This window comes from Orbicella faveolata, unplaced genomic scaffold (assembly GCF_042242905.1).
Source record: "Orbicella faveolata isolate gen_17 unplaced genomic scaffold, um_ofav_v1 contig_35, whole genome shotgun sequence".
NCBI classification, from domain to species: Eukaryota; Metazoa; Cnidaria; class Anthozoa; order Scleractinia; family Merulinidae; genus Orbicella; species Orbicella faveolata.
The window spans coordinates 10202620-10224457 of NW_028301564.1; the positions used below are offsets into that span (position 1 = coordinate 10202620).

Consider the following 21838-nt stretch of genomic DNA (forward strand, 5'->3'; position numbering starts at 1 on the left):
GAGAGTTGTGATTGACGGCGCCGCCTCTGAGCGTCTACCAGTCAGTTCCGGTGTACCCCAGGGTAGTCTTGGCGGCCCACTCCTCTTTGTGATATTTATCAATGACCTCCCTGATGTCATCCACGAGCAAACCAGCACCGCTCTGTATGCTGATGATACCAAGCTGCACCGTACTATTTTGTCAGTGAAGGACTGTGCTATTCTCCAGCAGGATCTGACAAGTTTAAACACCTGGAGCCACGAATCAAATATGAAGTTCAACGCTTCCAAATGCAAAGTGCTAACAATTACGTGAAAGAAAACACCTGTAAATCATGAATATCACCTTGGCGAGGTAAACATACAACGCGTTCAGGAAGAAAAAGACCTCGGTGTAACTATTACTAAAAATCTAACGTGGGACTCGCATGTAATGCGTGTTGTACTCAAGGCTAATAGAATGCTGGGACTCTTAAAGAGAACTTGCCCACTTATGACCGACATCGAAGTAAGGTGGACACTTTATCTATCTTTCGTGAAGTCACAGCTTACTTATGCCACGGAAGTTTGGTCTCCTGCTAGTGTCAATTTGAGAACAATCTTAGAAAGAGTCCAGAGGTACGCCACTCGCTGGATACTAAGAACCAGAATCGGCGAGATGTCCTACAAACAACGATTGCTGACTCTTCGCTTGTTACCACTAATATATGACAGGGAACTGAGAGATCTTTTATTTCTCTATAACTGTATTTTTGGATATACTGACCTAAAAATTGAACGATATGTTACTTTTACCACACATGGCCGGTCCCGCTCTAAGAACCCCACCCTCGTACTAAAACCTGCTTGCTGTAAAACCACAACTTTTCAAGCTTCTTTTTTCAATAGAATTGTAAAACCCTGGAACACTATCTGTAATCTCGCCCCTTAAGACAAATTTTCTAGCCCAAGTTTATTCAAATATTTTTTGCACGCCACTTATTGTACTTTACTGGACACTACCTATGATATTGACATGCCCTGCTCCTGGTTCCTCTTCCATAACTGCCCTTGCCACCGCTCTTAATTTTCTGTGACTAATATTATCCACATCTTGTTTTAAATTATGGTAATTAATTAGATTTAACTATAATTTTTAACTATAAGTAATTATTAGATTTTATTGTAATTTTTATCAAATTTAAGATTTTCTATCACCATTTTTACTAGCTTCTAGGGTTGCGCCTCGCATGGGTAACTTTATTTTCCCGTTTGCGCAATTCCTATTGGTCCTTTCTTCTTTTAATTATATTGTAATTTTGTGACCAATAAAGTTGATAGACAAAAGGTCTTTACAGCATGACTCTGAGGCAACACATCTTCACACAATGGCTTTCTTTCACTGGCTTTCTTCCATCCAATAATGACCTTGAGATCAGCATCTACTTCCTGCTGCTTCCTCAAGAAGTTGGATGTCCATGTTGGTTCTAACTTGTCTTTGGCACAACGATCACCAACAGGACTTTGGCAGTTTGCTGGTTGCTCAATGGCCTGGTTAGGGACATGAATTGCAGTTTGGACACCCACATGAACAAAAGACACTTGTTTCTGAAATTTCTAACCCTTACACCACATTTTGCTTTAGCAAACAAAGGGACTGAAGCTGGAAGGCTTCACTAATTTTGCAGATTGCCATTTAAGAACAAGGGATAGGAATGTGATGGATTATGTCAGAGTCATTAGTTGAATGTCCATAAGATTATGTACTTTGCTGAACTCAACATGTTGCAATGGTTATCGTGGAGGATTTTGAGTACACCAGTACTTAACATTTCAAAGTTTCAATTGATGCTTACAATTTTTAAATTATATAGGAACTAGATTTTTATAAATTATTGCATGCTTGTTTATACTCTATACTTTTAATTATTACTTGTATTTTTAAATTTATATCTTGTATTTTTTTAAATTTTATCTTATATTTTTAAATTATCACGATGTCTTGTGTATTTAATTATTATATTTTTAGTCCAGGGCCCCTCTGGATATCAGCCTCATTGCTGAATGGGCCACCCTGGCTAAATAAAGTTTACCTTTACCTTTACCTTTAGAATTTTAAGTGTTTCGGTGTTTTACTGGAGAGTCAATTTGCCGCTTGAGAAAGTGTGCATAATTAAGAATTTTGAGGAACTGAATTTTAGTGATTTTAAGCAGCTTGTTGCGACCTTGAAAATTAATCCACAGTAGTATAATTGCCTCAAAAGACTTGTAAACCCCTCAACAATACATCTACAGACTCCAACTGGAGTGTTATTGTGATGCAGGTTAAACAGAGCAAAGTTTATGATAAGGTATGAGTCACTAAATTTTGCGTGTTTTTGACCGGACGTGGGGCCGAAATGATTTGTAATTTTTTGGCGGGTTTTAAAACTCTTTCAAGAAAAAGAAACCCACCGTGTTTCTAGGCTTACCCTAGGCTATCTCTTAAGGATATATGAAAAAAAATTGATTTTTCATCATGTGCCACATATTTTTGATATGGCTCGGTCTTAGTGCACATTCCCTCTTAAGAATTCAAGCCAATGTGCCAGTTGTCCCTCAAGTGCTCAGTGCTCCTTTGTAGAAGTTCCTGTAGGGATCCTGGTAGTGTCCTTTCAATGGTTTTGTGTGATACATGCTGATTGATCACTCTGGCTTGGCCCACAACACTCTCTTGGTTCTCTTCATAAAGCTCCAGTGAAGTGAAATCAATAAGCGGCTTTTGCCAGGGCAACCACAGTCTCCACAGCCAAGTTGTAAACTTTGTCAGAAACATTGAAAACATGTAAGGGAACCACTCTGCCCTCTTTGACATCCACCAGAGTCCTTGCAAAATAGAAGCCTTTTTGTTGCAAATGTGAGGTGAGGCCAGGCTCTAACAATCACATACCTAATTGAGATGCCTTTGGAGGTAAGTTCACTTAGTAGAATGCTTGTCAACAGTGAGTGGGACAATTACCTCAGTGTCAGGTTCACTGATTGTTGACCATCGTACCATGCATTGTGAACTATGGGGCTGGTTCTTGCAATCAGAACAATCAAACACTTCTCCATCAATTGGTTTTTTACAATGTTGTTATGCAAATCAGCTTATGATAGGAAGTCCATACCCAGAATGCTGTCATCCTCAACCTCAGCCACAATTACATGCATTTGAAACTCTTTAGTACCCAGGCACACTACAACATGTCCCAGACCATTTGTTTTCGCTTGCTGACCATTAGCAAGAGCAATCGCAGAATTGGAGAACAGGTAACAGAGTAATTGGTCTATAATTGGATACTTAAGCCTGATTACCACTTTTGTATAGATGTGTTACTCCCAATTTTTAACTTATCTGGCACTAAACCCAGAGAAAAAGAACAATTAAATAAATAAGATAGTGGATGACACAAGATGCTCTTCAATAATTTAAGAATTGTCACTGGAATGCTATGTGGCCCCAGTGCTTTACTTGCATTTAAGCTGGAAATAATACTCTCAACTTCAGTTGGTGATACTGGTGATAAATAAAAACTGTTGCATTGTGAATTTGTTAAATATTCCACAAAGGTTCTATGGCCAGGTTGAATACCATTGGCCAACATTGGCCCAACTGAGGCAAAATATTTGTTGAAGGCATTAGCTATACCTTTGGCATCAGTTAAGGTGGTACCATCAACTGTTAATCTATTTGGGAAGGACAATTTACCATGCTTAGAGCTAATAAGCTGCTTAATACCCTTCCATGTGGCTTTTGCATTATTAACATGATAAGTAAAATATTCTTTATAATATAGTTTTTCACTAACAATTAGAATATGCTTTAGTTTGTTCTTGTAAATTTTATAGCAAGAGTGATTACTTTGAGACTTACTTTTCAAATAATGCTTAAATAGCTTATTTTTAGTTTTAATAGATTTACGAATACCCTGAGTAATCCAAGGCTTGGACTTAAATTTTGCTTCTCGTTTACTTAACTTTTTTAAAGGAACATGTTTATCTATTGTAGCATTGACTACAGAGTGAAAGGAATCAAACATCTGATTGATGTCATTATCCCTAAAAACATTATCCCACTGAATTGACTGGACATCTGCTAAAAAATTATCCTGATCAAAGCAAGAATAATCACGTGCAAACCTGGTCACATTGCTTGCTGTCCAAGATAATTTGTTGATAATTAAGAAATTTGGTAAATGATCTGTAAGGTCACAAATCAAATTTCCACTAGTAGCAACAAATTCATTAGAATTAAAGAAAATATTATCAATTAATGTTGCTGTGTGATCAGTGATTCTTGTAGGCTGCAGAATGTGTGGTAAGAAGCCATAAGAAATCACAGTATTAATGAATTCCTCAGTTATCTTATTATTTTTTGAAAGTTTCTCAAGAGTTGAGAAGAGATATTTGTTGAAGTCCACAGTTTTACCACTTGGGTGTCTATATATGACAGCGCACAGAATATTTTTATATGGATCACGATTAATCTCAATCCATAGAGATTCAAACTCTTTTGTCGTTAAGCAAAGATCATCTTGAATATGAAATTGAATCCCCTCTTTGATGAAGAACCCTACACCACCAGCATTAGTCACAGTTGGCTTGGAGACAAAATCATATCCTTCAATAGCAATGTTGCTAGTTAGATCACAGTTACTTTTTATCTTTGTTTCAGAAAGGCCAATAAGATCAAATGAATGCTGTAGATCTGATAGCAGCATTGTCAAACCATCATTCTCAGCAGAAAGACTTCTTATGTTGAAATGAATTGTAGAAAAGAGAGGCATAGATTTGCTCTGAGAAATATCCTCATTATTAAGAAAGTCTTCTAGAGTGTAACATTTAAAGTCTGGCTGCTGCATTATATTATTTTCCACATCATGATTATTAAGACTGGATATCTTGTCAAGTTTAGATAACAAGTCAAAGCGCGGTAAGTCATCTATAAGTGTATGACATAATATATAAATAAGTAATGTACAGTAAGTTTTAACTTAGCCAGTTGGTTGTGGTGAGGAGGGATGAACTCTACCATCTTGCTTCAAGACATCCAAATCCAATTTCTTGTTTATGGCAACAGCAGGGCTTTGTGAATCTCTATAAAGATAGATACGACCATAGAATGTCCAGATGTACTTGTACTTCAGATCCTTTTTAACTTTCAAACTGTCTGTAAAACGATCCTTGTTGATTTGAGTAAGGTTTTCTGAGATATAAATCTTGTTCTCGGAATGTAATCCAAGATCCAGGTCTTCTGTTGTCTTATTCCGTAAGAATTTTCTTGCTTTATAGAAGCGATCTCTCAGCTCTCTTCGTACAAATTTCACAACTATATTGGGCACTCTGAAGCGCAAAGAATTCGATGAAGCTTGAGAGCCTTCCCTAACTACATCTCTGTAGGACTGTTTTGGTAGTCGATGACTTACGGATAAATTGCTTTCCGTGATATCTACTCCTATTAATGAGCCTACTAGAGTCTACTATACTAGATAATAATCAATTTGGTTTTCGCAGTGGATACTCCACTACTCAGGCCTCTATGCTTATCACTGATAAAATCCAAAGAGCCATTGAAAGTAAATTATATTCTTGTGGGATATTTTTGGACTTCAGTAAAGCCTTTGATACAGTAGATCACAACATTCTCTTAGCTAAACTGGAACATTGTGGAATGCGTGGTTTACCAAATGAGTGGTTCCGCTCATACTTAACTAACAGACAGCAATTTATTTCTCTAAACAATTTTGACTCAGATCCTCTGCAAATAACATGTGGGGTACCACAAGGCTCTGTGCTTGGCCCAGTATTATTCCTGATTTATATTAATGATTTCACTAATTGTTCATCTATTTTTGATTTCCATTTATTTGCTGATGATTCTAATCTATTTTATACCCATGGTGATTTACAGCATCTAGAGCAAAATGTTAATCGAGAACTCAGTGAAATTAGCCTATGGCTTCGTGCCAACAAACTATCTCTCAATATTACTAAAACACATTTTGTAATATTTCATCCTCATCAAAGATAAACAATTCCTTGATCATTGAAATAGATGGTAAGCGAATTAATCAACAAAAGAGTGTTAAGTACCTTGGCATTCTCATAGACTGTCATCTAAATTGGAAAGAACAAATTCAACAAATTTCAAAAAAAATATCTAGGGGTATTGGTGTCCTATCTAAGATTAGACATTTTGTTAATACGAAAACACTAGTTCAATTATACCATGCCATTATTCTTCCTTTTCTCTCCTATGGCTGTATAGTTTGGGGCAACACTTATGATCATAATATTAAACCACTTCAAATAATACAAAGGAAAACAATCTGTTTAGTTACTTTCTCAAATTTTGATGCACACACAATTCCTTTGTTTGCTAAGCTTAACCTTCTTAAACTTCAAGATTATATTAAGCTTCAAACTCTCTTTTTTATGCACCAGTTTAATACTGGCAAACTACCAAAGATCTTTGATTCGTTTTTTGTCAAAACATTTTGTAAACATAATGTAAACACTCGCTTTACATCTAGATCTACTTTCTATCTGCCAAAAATTCGAACAAATTATGGCAAATTTAATATCCGATTTAATGGACCTAAATTATGGAATGAACTCGATGAAAGATTCAAGTGTTGTACTTCTAATCAATTTAAAAAAGAACTAACTTCGTATTTCATTAGTCTCTATTAATCTTTACTGATATTTTGATGGTTTATATCTATTTATTTTGTTTTGTTTTGTATATTTACTCTTGTACCAAGTTTATGATATTTATGTGTACCAATGTATTTGTTGTGCCTCTTTCCTGCCTCTCACATTTTTAATTATTATAATTACGGTCCCCCGACTAGTTTAGCTTTTTAGTTATTTTGGGTGTCCCACTACTGTATGTACAGTACCGTTTATTTATTTATTTATTTATTTATTTATAATTATAATCTTGTAAATTCTTTTAGTTGTTTACAGTAGTAGAAATAAACTGTTGTTGTTCAATTGGCTGAACTTAAACTGAACTTGACACATAACATAACACAAGTTCCACCAATAAAGCCTGGCATATAAAGACCTTGTAATTTATTACTGACTTGTGACCTTTCCATGGGCACATCAGGACAAGCCATGTGGCTGTGGAATAGCATTGTTCAGGTCATGTCCAGTAGTGGGGCCAACATCACTTTCACTCAGGCATCCCCCTGGCCCTTGGGTAACACCCTGCTGCTATTTCCCGAGCCCAGTTTGTTGTTGTTGTAAGGTGACTTGCGTGCTGGGTAGTTACGATGGTAACAGCCAAATTCTTTGCAATCCCAGCATGGAAAATTTTGACTGAAATAACATGGAGCAGGTGAGTGTTGCTAGTTTTCAGAGGTGTTCAGAGACATTGACTGGGAGAGCTGCTGTGTCTGCTGAACTAATTGTTGAAGAGCATCTTGCTGAGTCTTCTGATGTTTTTGTTGCACTTGACGGTCAGAATGTAACATCTCCATGTGAGCTTTAAGTAAATCAGGCTCCCTTTCAACCACATCAACAGAGTGAACCTTCAGAGAGCTTCCTTGCCAATCCCCATCCAAGGGACAAAATGCTTCAAGATCACAAGCCAATGACAGTCGTGGTGCGTGGTTTATCTCTGCGTGATCAGAGCCTGTGGTCTTGATCTTTGATGGTACGAATAAAATGCTGGACGGCAAATCTGTCCTGAGTGTCAGGAGACAAATCCTGATAAGCTAGACTGGACGTAGACTGGATATCTCTAGCAAGAGCTTGAACACTTCTATTTTCCTGTTGGTGATGGCTATGCAGATGCACCTGGTGCAACTCTCATTGTTTTTCAACACCAAACCGAAGCTCCAGTCTGTCAACAATCTTCTTGTAATTTCGACAGTCAGTATCAGACAGGCCATTTAGCACCTTTTAAGCTTCCATGTGAAGGCTTGCGGCCTAATCTTGTTCCCAGATCTCTTGTGGACAAAGCCGAAGGCGAGATCTGGCCAAGTAAGAAAATTTCTTTTTCTTGATTGGCTGCTCAATTTGACTCCTGTCCAATCCCTTCTTTGAACATTTACGTGGTTTTCCGTGGCAAACTTGAATGTGTCAATGTTACAAATGTAGCGCAGTCAGGGGTATTTGCAACATTTGAAAAAAATTGTGCCGTCTTTGCGGCAACACAACAAATACCGACCAGAGGTTCACGATTTTTTGGGATTACAGAAAAACCATAAAATTACAGCGCTTGATAAGCGATTTTGCAAAAGTGAGAGTACAGGAGGACAATTGTTTTCCTAAGCACCTGTGCAGGAACTGTTACTGAACACTGTTAAATCTGCGAGACAAGCTGCTTCCATTTCAAACGAGATGTGCCACAATGCAGATAAATCTTGGGAAAGGAGGAGAGAAAGTCAAGGGGACTCGGAGCTCACCAAAATCAAGCCCTTTTACCTCACCTTGTTGTGTGCCAAGGCAAACAAAGAGTCGCGTTAACACGCAAAATTTGTCCAGGAAAGCGTTATTCCATGATGAAAAAGAAAAGTCAAGTTCCCCTTCAACTCCAAGTGACAAAATCGGGCCGGTTAAGAAAGAAGCAAACTGCGCTTTTTGCGTCGATCAGAGTTATTTGAGTTTTCAAGTAGCAGAAATATCAGCCCAGCGATCAATGGTGGAAACAACTCCGCAGCTTTCTTCAAACTCAAGTTTTAGCCTGGAAACTTCCGCTATTGGTGAAAAAGAAAAGTAGATAAGAAAAGACAAGAAGATGAAAGATTTGGAAGTAATTTACAATTCGGGATTTAACAACCCAGAGGTAAGTTTTACAGATTTCCTTTCTTTCGCGCGATCCATATGTTTGTTCGAGGGCATGCAAATTTGACGAATATCTGGCGAACGCAGTGTGGTAAACAACTGAAAAATACATTTGCTTGAACTTATCCTGTTAAAAGAGTTTCCAATGGATTATTTAGACTGTTAGATATTTAAAAAATGTCAGAAACTGTCCATGGAACTTCGTAAATTCCGCGTAAATTGCTAAAGACGTTTGTTATGTTCAGCTCACGTAATTTCATCTTGCACGTCTCCCTCCGGCAAACTCACTCATAAAGCTCTGTGAACATTGCTTTTTGTATAAGAGAAATACAAGAGAAGTGCTTCTGGAGTATTATTTTTGGAACTGGTTGATATTTACTTTGCTATAATCAAGATAACTGTAGAAAAACTATGATTTTCGTAAGTATGCTGTTTCCTAAGAGGTCCACACGGTGTTTACGTTTCGCTTCGAGTTTTTTCAGTTGAAAAAAGAGGCAAGCAACAAACCTGTTGAGACAATCAATGTCAAACTACTCAATGTGGCTGTTTCGTCGAGGCTACCAAGTGTAATCGCTTCATCTGTTTGGCTCATTCCAGAAGTGAGGAACTACCTGAAGTGATTACACTTCGAAGAAATCCTTGAAGAATGCGAGAATGCAGAAAAATACACACGGGGTTATCTACCATCTGTACTACGAGATAAGTCCTCCGGGACTACGAGAGACTTCAGCTGGGAGATAATACTTACAGAAACCAAAGGGAGCCCAACTCTTTTGGATGTAATAACAACCGTTTGCTGTAGGAGGGAGGGGCAAAATGTCCAAAGGAGTGGAGCAAAGCAGATTCCTCCAATTGGATCAATTTATTCTATGTTACTGAATCAGTACAACAGGGAACTGAATCTTGTTCAACGTATCAATACAGTACTACTTGCTAGTGGTCAGGCTGAAACAAAGGTGTGCTTTCAATTGAGCATAATGCATGCATCACTTACTTCCCCCAGGGGATTATAAAGAGGGTGAAGGCATCATTATGATTTACTTCAGGAGAGAATGAGTGAAATTCGTCTGGTTTATAATTTTCTCCATAATTATTTTGCATGTAACCTCAACTCCCAGTTTTCATAAATTCAAATTCCCCTTAAGTCTTTAATTGTCCCTCTTGCCAATACCAAAAACCAACATTTTGAGTCCTAATAGATGTGAGTAAATATAAAAAATCCATCTTAACAATAGATCATTTATTTGGTGCACATCACGTTCAAAACATCCTGACATTATGATGAAATGAGGAAACAAGATAACTTTTGGCAGGTGTTCTGCAAAAATTTGTTCATTGTTGCAATTAGAAGACACATTGAAATAATTTGCATGCTTAAAACTCTGTTTTCTATACGTTTCTACAACAGACAACTGCAGCAAATATCTGTTGATATATTGATCACGAGGAAAGGTAATATATATTCTGGAAAACACAGGAAATAGGAAATTTTTTTCTTTTTTCCTGGAAGTAGTTTTTGTGGCAAAATGTACCTAGATTTACATAAGCAGTTCACAGCCTGTGATTGTTTAACAATCAAACTGAAATTATTTTCTAGAGTATATTGCAGCAACGTAATACATGTATGTATTACTTGTAGAAAGCAATCATGATTATGTGTTTGACGCCACCTTAGGACAATATACCTGTACATGTAGCCCTAATATGTATTAAATCACATATTGTCCACATCAAGATCAAAACACTAAAACTGAAACAAAAAGTCACAGTCTGTACTTTTTCTCTATTAATTCAATATAATAAAATTGACAACTGCTTTAACATCTTTACATATTGAGTATTTCAGACCAGAGAGAGGCGAGGTGCAACAAAAGTTTCATCCTCATCATTTTATTTAGTAATGCAGGTTACAAAGATTAGCAGCCAGTGAGGTTGATATGGACCTACAGTTAACTAATAAAATGTGAAATAATAAACAAAATAATATATAAAATTTCTACATAACACAAAATGACTGAATGGCAATTACTCACGAATCCACGATGCAGTGAGCTTCGTCAGCCACAACACAGACTACGTTTCTTTGCTAAACATCAGATAACAACATTTTTCTGCATTTCTTACTACTGATAAGTACTTCCAGCTGGATGGGCAAACATGATGCTAACATGTCCACACAACACATTTTTCACAGAATCACCTTGGACTTCGATCCCTGTCTCTTTGTCCGCTTCAGAACATTTAGCCTGGATAATTGCTGCTAACTGTCCTTGCTTCTTAATTTTGTCAACTTGGTCCATCATCAAAGCGGTCAATGGTGACACAATAATTGCAATGGGCCATTCCATTTAATATCAGCACCCCCCTATTGAGGTTAGGGGAAATCCGAGGGGGAGGGGGGGGGGATGTCATTGAATAAGGATGCCTGATATTTCATGTCACATTGTACAAAGGATTTTGACACATTCAGGTTGGATAGATACTCTGAAATTGCTCAATTTCCTCTTACTCCCAAAGGATGTCATTACTCAGTGTTATCCAGTTACAGTTTTACAAGTTACTAGAAATAGAAATGTTGAGTTTTGACATTTTGTCATGCAGTTCACACTTCTTCCACCTTCTTTGTTTGTATGTTAATGTATACTGTTTTCCTACTCATCATGCAAAATATCACACAGCATGTGTATTTGTGTATTTTCTCTTGTTTCCCCAGCTCACTCACTCCATGCCATTAATCAATTCTCCCCTACGTTTGCCACATAAAACCCGGCCAGCGTAAATGGGAAGGAAATTATTTCAAATTTTAAAGATAGTAATTGTTATTACATGCATGATTATCTTCAAGTGATCATAACTATTCTGTTAAGCTATCCTTCTTAGTTTGGGGTCACTTGACATACCCTCTCATTACCCCCATTTAGCTCTGAGTAGTCATATTTCCTAGGTTTCTTTGTCTGAAAGTGACTGATTTTAATTAGTGTAGGAAGTAATGTTTTGTAAATAAGTTATGTGCCTTCTGTTTCTTCAGGGCTTCAGTGAAGAGTAGAATTTTGTGAAAAATCAATATGACAATATATATTTACATATGAAGACAGTGCAAAGCAATCCTTCAATTTTGTATTGGCCATTTTCCCCAATAAATGATATGCTGAAGACATCTGAAGAGGTTTGCAGTACGAAAATTAAAGTCGCAAAATTTCCGGGGGAGGTGGCCAATTTATCTAAATCCAAGGGGGTACCCTCTCAAAAAATGATATCTGAGGGGGGGTTTCAAGTAATACCTCAATAGGGGGGGTGCGGATATTAAATGGAATGGCCCAATCGAGCATTACTTTCCACCATACAACAAAAAGTTCAACATACTCGGTAGAAGTTGATATATTAAAGACTTGCCATTTCCTGTTGGCAGGACGGCTAGCACATCTCTCTTTTGCTGCACCACTGCTCTCAAAGCCTCTAGTTGTTTAGTTTTTTAACTTTAAATCAGGCGTTCCGCGTTCAGTTAAGGAAAACTTTACTGCGCAGTCAAATTCACGTCCACAGTGACGAGCAAGGATGCTGCTAACAATATTTGCTAGCTAACTTTAACCCGCAAAACAAACTCTAATTCTCTGCCTGACCCTAAGCTAACATAAAAAGTCTACGCGTCTGAGTCAGTCTCCTGAGTCTTTCTGTTCTGCCATTTTGGGAATTTATTTTGGGCATGCGCTCTTGCGTCACCTGTCACATTCCTGACAGGCAATCACGTGGTACAAATCAGATTTGGCCAGATCTCGCCTTCGGCTTCGTCCACAAGAGATCTGGGAACAAGATTACTTGCGGCCAGGAATACAGTAGCTTCTTTGCTCCAACCATTAAAACAGAGCAACACTCAAAGTGTTTCAAATAATCTTTTAGCGACTGAGTACCATCGTAATCCACAGGATTTTTAACAGGTTTCATAAACTTCCAGTGGTGTGTTAGCAAATCTGCTGAATAATTATCTGATTCGTTCTCTAGCGTGAACCGGTTTGCAGAGTGAGATTGGTGACTTAAACTTCCAAAATAATTTTCTGATGGAAAAAACCATCTCCATTGACCAAATCTCCATTGATCACAGGTAGATGTAAAGTTCGTTTTGTTCACTGCTGCCACCAATGTAATGCCACAATTCCGCAATAAAACACAGCATTAGAACTTTTAATCACAGATCTAAGAGATATACAGTTTAGCAACTCAACTGAGCACATGGTTATATCAGCATACACCACATGACTTACAAGTTACTAAGGGGGGTACCCGTGGGCAATCGCCCAGTGCTACAATATTCAGCTGAAACTTTCCAGCGTTAGTTACATGTAAAACTAGCAAATTTGTGACAGAAGAAATTTCGAAATTATTGCTGCAGACTGCGTGGCACTTACTGAAACCTCCAATTAATTCCATCAGTCTTTGAGGTGACTTGGTCAAGTAACAATCTCTACCTTCAGTACTTCTCATTGAAATGCTCCTCAGTAATATTAATCGATAGCACTGTGTATTAGTCCTCTCTGGACTGAAATAACAAATTCATGAAAACAAAAACAACAAAAAAACGAAACAAACACACAGAAGTCACTGAGCGTATCTTGCTTGTGCGGTTGCCAGGGTTGGATAAATAAATGAATAAATTAAAGAAAGTAAATCTTAGTAAACTGTCATGATGTTACTCTTCTATATTGGTGTTTTCTTTAAGGCTTCAATGCTGGACTCCATTGTTAGAAATTACGCAAAAGAAACAAAACTGTAAACTTGAACAACACGAATCTACATGTACATCTCATTTGAACTCTCTGGACAAAATGTTAATATGAGAATATAAAGTGTTCCTTTCTAAATTTACAGCTTCTTTGATGTTGTGTCCACAAGTTCACCTGGGAAAAAGTTGGCTCTTTTGTATATTGCTTTGAAATTTGAGTCTTTATCAGGTAGGATATTACATAGCTTATAAGTGGTTTTCAATTATTCTTAAAGATGATCTCCAGTCTGTACTGCACAGTCTCAGCACCCTTATGTTTATAAACATAAAAAAACCTCACTTGGTAGAATGTGAATTGATGTTATTCGATACGAGCCATATACCCTATCTTTGAGGCCTTTCAGATTCTTTTTCCAACTGCTTCATTGATTTTTACAGCTGCAAAGTTATTTCATCAAGTGATATGAGAAAGAACAAAACCTAAAGCTTCACGTCGCTTTGCGTGCATAATGGTAGTTGACATAAAACTTTGAATTTACCTCATGTAGCTAGTTAAATGTTCACATTTTGTGACGTCATGCATGAAACAAAAAAAAAAAACGTAAACAAACTCTCGAGAGTGTGCAGTATGGACTGGAAATCATCTTTAATCCCTTAGTTAAGATCATCATGATAATATGGACCGAGGGAGCAAATTCGTATAAACTTAGTACCTATCATGGACGAACCTATGATAATGTTGTATTCAATACAGCAGAATGTCTATTAAACCATTTACAGGTAGATGCACCTGAAGTTGTTTGCATTGCTGCAATTTGTTTTGTTATCAACAAGACAACAAAGCAGGTTATAGTCAAGATTAGACATCTCCAGTGTCCTGATGCATGAAAGCAACAATACAGAAATAATCAGTAAGATGGCTTGGTCTGATCTATGTGCTTTGATATTACATATCAAATTTGAGCAACTAGAGAACTACCATAAACAATCCAAAAGAAACTTGCTCATAACAGGTTTATTACAGAAACACAGATCTTTGAACTGTTGATGCTGTCATGTAAGTTTTTTTTAAATTTGCCATCCCTATGTCACAACACCCAGTACTATGTCAGGTTGAAGATATTTGAAACTTTTGTCTTTCTCTAATACAACTGTGGTGACTGATTTCACTTTGGATTGTTAATGATGGTACTATAATTGCTCAAAGTTGAAAGGAATCACTCAAAAATCAGATTGAGCCAGCTTACATGTAATTAACAATGGTGTGTTTTCTATACACAACCCTTTCAGCAGCATACAGTGAGTTATCATCATCTATACCTACAATTGATATGGAAATAGATCCAGAAAGGGAACCCCCTTCTTTGAACCCAGCTGCACCTGTCATGTATCCCAGACAAAAAACTCATGATGTGGACCCCTTTGTGTCACTTGGGATGAAGGTAACGTAATTTTATTGTTTGACTGAGATCTTTGCAGACCTAGTGGTAGTTATGCTTCTTCCCTTTGAAATTGACTACTGCCCAGTTTGCAGAAACTTTCATGAAGCTGACAAAAGTCTTTCTCAACACTGCTCTTGCTTGGATGACTACACTGGTCTGACATTAATTTCTCTACTCAAGGTTCAAAATATTGACTGTGTTAATCTCATTGCTTTGAAAATTTGACAAGGAGAACACTTGGACTGATCTTCAGTACTAGACCTTCTCAATCTATAACTCACAGAATTTTTTTTATGGACAGAGCTTTCAGCCAGACCTTTTATAACACTGGTACCAGTAGAGACCTTTAGATTGGACTACACAGTATGAGATTGAGTACAAGTACGATTTGCTAATTTCAAACCAGTGATGTTTCCAGAGCCCTGGCTCTTCATGTTAGTTTTTGGAAGAGAGAGTAGCTCATGGGATGAGATGGGTACCTGATGTAACAACTTGAAGCCTGCAAACTAGAATTGAAAATTGTACTCGACCTCATACTCATACTCAAATCTTAAGTCCCCTAGTGACTGGCATTTATTATAAACTACACTTACACTTATTAGACAGTCTAAAAATGACCTCAAAATTAAAACACTACAACCTTTGCAAGAGCATAAAAAAGAGCATAACTCCAGCATAATACTTATTGCTGATTATAATTTACATACAGTTGAATCTCTCCAGAACAGCCTCTTTGGGGACAGAGGAAACTGACTGTTGTGGAGAGGTGGCTTTTACAGTTTTATACAATATTTACATTACAGTACGTGATTGTATATTATTTCACATTTAAAATAAATCTGCACAGTATTACTCTATATTACATACCTGTTACTAACTGAGTTTGCGGTCCATATGGTAAGTTGTGGATTGAGTTTTTTCCCTTCGATAACAGTTATTTATAGGGCCATAGATTGAAGGGAGAAAACTAGGATCCTTGACTTAGGTATAGACAGAGAAGAGATTCTTAGTAAGATACTTAAATAATATCTCTACTGTGGGTCTGAAGGTTCAGGACAACCATTTCATGTCAAATGGAATGGCTTTATGTGAATTTTGGTGGGTGGTACTGTAGAATGCGGGGAGGTGTGGTCACCTCATGGTTAGTGCGCCTGGCTCTGGAATGAGCCTGGCTGGGAACATTGTGTTGTGTACTTGGGCAAGTCACTTCACTCTTGAGCACAATGCATCTGTCCACCCAGGTGTATAAATGGGTACCGCCACACTTAATGCTGGGGGTTACCCTGCGATGGACTAGCATCCCATCCAGGGGGGAGTAGAAATACTCCTAGTCTATGGAAACCGGGATAAGCTTGGGCTTGATGGGCCACTTAACTCATATACAGACTTTACCCCTTACAGTAGGTAACTGAGAGATATAATAAAGAGCAATACCAATCATGAAACACAAGGAGGGTTTCGGTTCAAGAGTGCAGCTGACTCTTCTATGCATGACATGTATTGATCTTGTCGGTATAAAACTAGGGGTTCTATGTTGGAAGTGAAGGGCTGCCCCATGTAGAAAGATGGTGGGGGTGAGACATGAAGATATCACATGGTATTGGAGATCGTTGGAAAAATATAATAAATTAATCTCATAGAAATAACCAAGTTTGAAGTTGAATTCTATTGTATCTTTTATGTAAGCCTTGTTTTTTTATCTTGACACCTGAGTTTTTACAACTTTACACTTGCTTATTTTTGGAGGCATTAGTTTCTAACAGACGCAAGCAGACTAGAGTAATATTAACTCAAACGATTTATTCTTACTGGTACATTTGGATTTTTTGACACACAGTAGATTTGTACTACTTGCAATAAATGAAATAATTGTCAGTGATAATTATTCTTCTGGTAAACTGCTATTAAAATGTGAAAGATATTTTAGTTGAAACAATTATGTACCATGAACAGTAACAATAAAGAGTACTTTGAACTTGTGCAGAATACAAAGTGTATATTGGCAATATTAATAACACTAGATTTCTACTTCTTGCAATTAATGCAATAATAATAAATTATTATTCTTGATAAACTGCTATCAAAAGGTGATAGATGTGTTATTTTTACAAAAATGGTAAGTTACTTAGTAGCTTGTCATGTCATGTGTAAATTTAAGTATTATTCAGTTTTTCTTTTTGCCTCGGTAGGTAATTTGCTTGTTTCATTTGCCTCTTTGGGCAAATTAGAATTCAGTTTGTTTGCCCCCCAGGACAATTCACTTGTTTTATCAGCTTCATTTGGCAAATTAGAATTCAGTTTGTTCACCTCTCTGGGAAATTCACTTGTTTATTTGCCTCATTGGTCAAATTATTATTCAGTCTGTTCACCTTGCTGAGCAAGTAAATGGTCAGCTGATAGGAAAACTATCGACTGTGTTCGTATTCCACAGCTGAACTGGTTGGTACTCATGGAACAACAGCACAGCAAGACTCATGAAAGAACATTGTCTTCCCCTTGATTCATCATTTAAACATTCGCTACCCTGATGAAAACTTCCCACAATACTTAAATTTATACCTGACATGACAAGCTACTGAGTAACTTACCCTTCGAACGCTTCCCTTCGCATCAATGAATATACTCCCTTTAAATACTTCCCTTGCATCAACGAATGTACTCAACGAACGCTCAAAGCACAAGGTCACAGATTCAAGTCTGTCTATCATAACAATCGCAGACTTTCTACACAGTGGGGCCTGGGAACTGCTAACAAACATAACCTGAAGGCGAGGACATAATTATGAGGACAGAAATAGAAGCTGCCCTATGCGGCCAGCAATAACTATTTCATTCATTCATTCATTCATTCATTCATTCATTTTGTTATTGGCACTTTACGTAAAATACTAAAATCACAACAGACCTGTTATATTGCATTAAGTCATTTATCACACACACCTGTTATTTTTCAGGGTGTGAAATTTGCTCCCACATCACCAGAAAGACTGGGGTATACAGCAGAGAATTCACAGATATCAACACCAACAACAGAAAAGAAAGAGCTGAAAAAAGGCATAGAAAAGGAAATAGGTTTGTAGTCTTGTTTAATGATTAATTTTTAATAAAAGTGTCTTGACCTAATGGTTCAGTTACTGAGTTCAGGTCTCAAAGAAAAGATCAAGCAGTGAGACCACTGCCCTTGTCTTCTGTCTATCAATTCCGCTAATACTTAACTGACTCTTATTAAGAATAAAAATCAGCGATAATAATTGAAGGCTTTCGTGCTAAAAGGGTGTATATAGGTTTTTTTGGCTGTTTTTTAAGCGATGACGTATTGTGTGGCGTCATCGCTTTATGCTGGCATGCATGCATTCCTTTGGATAGCAATTTCGCATAGTTTGTCGCGCTTATGTCTGTGCGCTTATGTTGCGCATGATTTATCCCCCTGTGGAAGCGAAATGCACTCTAGGAGTTCCTTTGCTGCTTTCCTTTGCTGTTTGTAGGTTTAGCGGAGTGCTTTTAATTGTAGCTTTTAAAAGAAGATTTAGGGGTGGATTTTGGTTTGTACAGTATCGGATAAATTGTGACCTTCCATAGGAAAACATGTCTTATCGAAAACAGCGTTTTTGGGGCGTTTGAAACGCCTCACAAACGGGGTTTGACAGCATTTCAAACGCTTCGCAAACTCTTTTCAAACGCTTTGCAAACCCTTTGCAAACTCCTTACAAACGCTTGGAAAGCATTTCGAACACTTTTCAAACCCTTTGCAAACGCCTGTCAAACGGTTTGCAAAGCATGTCAAATGCTTCTCAAACCCTTTGCAAATGCTTCTCAAACCCTTTTCAAACGCTTCACAAACCCTTTGCTAATTTTTCGCAAACCCTTTGCAAACGCTTCGCAAACCCTTTGCAAATGCTTCGCAGACACTTTGCAAATGCTTCTCTTGAGAGCTGGCGGAACCAGTCTGCAAGGAATAAAACGCGCTTAGCAATGATTAGTTTTTAATACCGTACGGTCAGCAATTAACTGTTCTTTTAACACGAGTAGCAAGATAAAAAGATTTATATATAGTTAGTCAGAACGATAGGAAAGTGCAGAAATGTATTTAGAATGCACGAGTATGTGATGTCAGTCTGTGTTTTGGTTGCCTTTGTTTACGATTTATCAGTTGATTTGATGTGAATGAAAACTTCTTGTCGGTCATACAAGCAAATGTTCACTGTAGTTTTATTGCAGACACAAAGAGAAAGGTAAAAGATGAATTTTAAATTTTACATCTTAAATATTATTTGAGCATTTGTCGAAATTTCGATCCAAACATCGCGCGGCGGACACAAATAACTGACAAGCCGAAATTTGCATAATAGCTTGACGGTCGTGATTGTTTACATGTGCACTGTTTAAATGTGTGTTTTACTCAAGTTTGCTAGGGATTTTGTAGTATTTACAGCAACAAATTTAGAAGGTGTGAATTGTTAATGCTGTTTTATCAAACTGGAATGAAATGCTAACAAGCCGTAGGTGCTCATATCCGCGCTCGAGACAAGAGGATTTTGTCTCTGTAGTACTACTGGACATTTGTCTGGCGTGTTTATCGCTGATTATATGGCGTGAACTAGCGCGATGGAGTACAAACCGAATTTATTCGCTTATGGCGCACTACCGTGACATTTTTCAGGGTGCGTTATCGTTGTAATTCTGGCTAAATTCATTTTACAAGTACGTAAAATTCGGACATGACTTTTGTCAGGTCTAGTTATTGGCCATAATCTTGCGAACAGTGTGAGACCTCATACCATAAAAGTATGCGCTAAATGTGAAAACTGAAATATAACAGGATCGCTCTTTTGCATCAAAAGATTCATTTCAACACGGTTATTCTTGCCCAGGTTGCATTTTTGTTCAGTTTTCAGATTTTGCTAGAGGCCTTGCAGTGTTTACATTACATTAATATGCAGCTAGTGTAATGTTACTACCACAAGAAATGGAAGTAGCTAAGGCTTGATCATTGAGATGAGCTTGTAACTTTAGCTAGATGATTGTCACAATTAAGTAGATAAGCACACCGAAAGTTTGATTAATATAAAAATTGTTGCATGTATGAATGACCTTATCGTTCAATTTTTATCACTCCTGTCAGCCTGATTATCATCAGGTTCTGTCTCGCTCATTAGCGAGATATTTTTAGGGCCAGAATCTCGCCTGTGTCTCGCTCAGAATTTTCGTACGGGATCACTATTAGAAGCAAACGACCGATTGTCAAAACCACCGAAGCCAAATAAGAACGCTCCGTAGGGTTTAACGTACTGAGCTTTTATGAAAATTATAAATAAGATGTCTTTTATTAGCATACAAACCCTTAGGCAAACGATTTCAAACGCTTTGCAAACCCTTCGCAAAGTCCATGCAAACCCTTTGCAAACCCTTTGCAAACCCTTTGCAAACTCTTTTCAAACCCTTTGCGAACTCGTTTCAAACGCTTTACAAACTCCCTCAAAAGGTTTAGAAACTCCCTTCAAACGCTTTACAAACTCCTTTAAAACGCTTTCAAACGTTTTACAAACTCCTTCCAAACCCTTTCAAATGCTTTACAAACCCTTTTAAAAGCGTTTCAAACTTTTTCCAAACCCTTTGCAAATGCGTTACAAACCCTTTGCAAACGCCTTGCAAACGCCGTTTAATAATAATAATAATAATGATAACAATTTATAATAACAAACTTTATTGAGCACTTTTCCATACAAACTTGAATCTTACATGTATCTGGTAAAAAATTCAGAAATTCTGTTGTTCCTTAAGTTTTCGGTAATAATAATTACAAATTACACTCATTCTTTACAACCCTTATAAATTTGTCTATTATCATTTGTCGAAAAAATTTAAATAAGAAAAGTAAAAAATACTCTACTCATTTAAATGGTAAAAACTCTACTTTAAATATACACTGTAGCTATATGCAGGTCCATTTCTTGGCTCAGTGTTCGTGGCTTCGGCTATAGTTCCCCAGAAATAGCATTCTCAATTGCCTTAACGAATATTTGCATGTCCTTTTTCGATATCTAAATCAATGTCCGACAGTTTTAAGTGGACTCTCCTAGGAGCTCGCGAGCCTCTTAAACAAAGTAATGCTGATCTCAGCAGCGTAAAAGATACTCTTGCCCTGATCCATGACATGGTAGTCGCATAACTTTTGCCCTTCTTTGTAGCAACTAACTCAGCAAGTCTACTATGGTATTGATTACATTCCACTGCCATTCCACCCGTCGTGCTAAAAACTAATGGCGTGAATGTAGCTTGCTCTACTTGTAACACATGGCTGGCATACTGGCGCTTCTTCTCTGTTTTGTGCTGCCTGAATATCTGGTCTGGATCCAAATCTCTATAGGAGTCTGCATTCGGATGGCATACTCTGACATAAAAAAAAGCAGACCTCTGCCTCTCCCAGAATCCCCTAGCAACTATATCCAGCCACGCATCAGGGGCGGTGTTGGCTCCCCTATTCAACTCTTCTCCTATGATGTCTTGCAAAACTGGTTCGGTTTCGACACCATTGCATACCATGCTAAGCAGTTCCACCTCCAAATCCCTTAGTTCATTATGGCGTTGGATGATAAATCCGCCTCTTTTGCATATCATAGCGTGATCCACATTGAATATGTCCCCACAAATACAAACAGAGGGAGTATCAGGAATAATAATAATGATAATAATAATAATAATAATAAAATATTTATATAGCGCCAATATCCTAAAAGTTCAAAAGCGCTTTACAGTTAGAAATATTAAAAACACTTAAGACAAATAAAGTAAAAATAAAAAAATGTCGCTAAAAAGTTATAAAAATGCTTTCTTAAAAAGGAATGTTTTTAGTTTATGTTTAAAAAGGGACACTGAGGAGCTGTTCTTGATGTCAGACGGAAGA

At 37.3% G+C, this 21838-nt stretch overlaps 2 protein-coding genes across 5 annotated transcripts in view; one reads left to right on the forward strand and one right to left on the reverse strand.

Moving 5' to 3' along the window:
* Positions 1 to 21838, forward strand: part of LOC110048328 (C2 domain-containing protein 3-like) — a 280755-nt gene that overhangs the window by 43524 nt on the left and 215393 nt on the right. For 2 of the 4 annotated variants that reach the window (XM_089272539.1, XM_089272542.1), the window contains 4 exons: positions 13639 to 13721; positions 14783 to 14934; positions 15644 to 15736; positions 17889 to 18006. In XM_089272539.1, coding sequence (XP_089128665.1) covers positions 13639 to 13721; positions 14783 to 14934; positions 15644 to 15736; positions 17889 to 18006 — 446 coding nt within the window. The remainder of the gene's footprint in view (positions 1 to 13638; positions 13722 to 14782; positions 14935 to 15643; positions 15737 to 17888; positions 18007 to 21838) is intronic. The other 2 variants (XM_089272540.1, XM_089272541.1) reach the window with 2 other exon arrangements.
* Positions 20866 to 21567, reverse strand: LOC149103182 (uncharacterized). Its single transcript, XM_089272554.1, has one exon. It carries the CDS (start codon positions 21550 to 21552, stop codon positions 20944 to 20946), a length of 609 nt encoding a protein of 202 aa, XP_089128680.1. The 5' UTR covers positions 21553 to 21567; the 3' UTR covers positions 20866 to 20943.

Coding starts and splice junctions, on each gene's coding strand:
- LOC149103182 (XM_089272554.1), bottom strand. CDS start 21,552: ATGATATGCAAAAGAGGCGGATTTATCATCCAACGCCATAATGAACTA.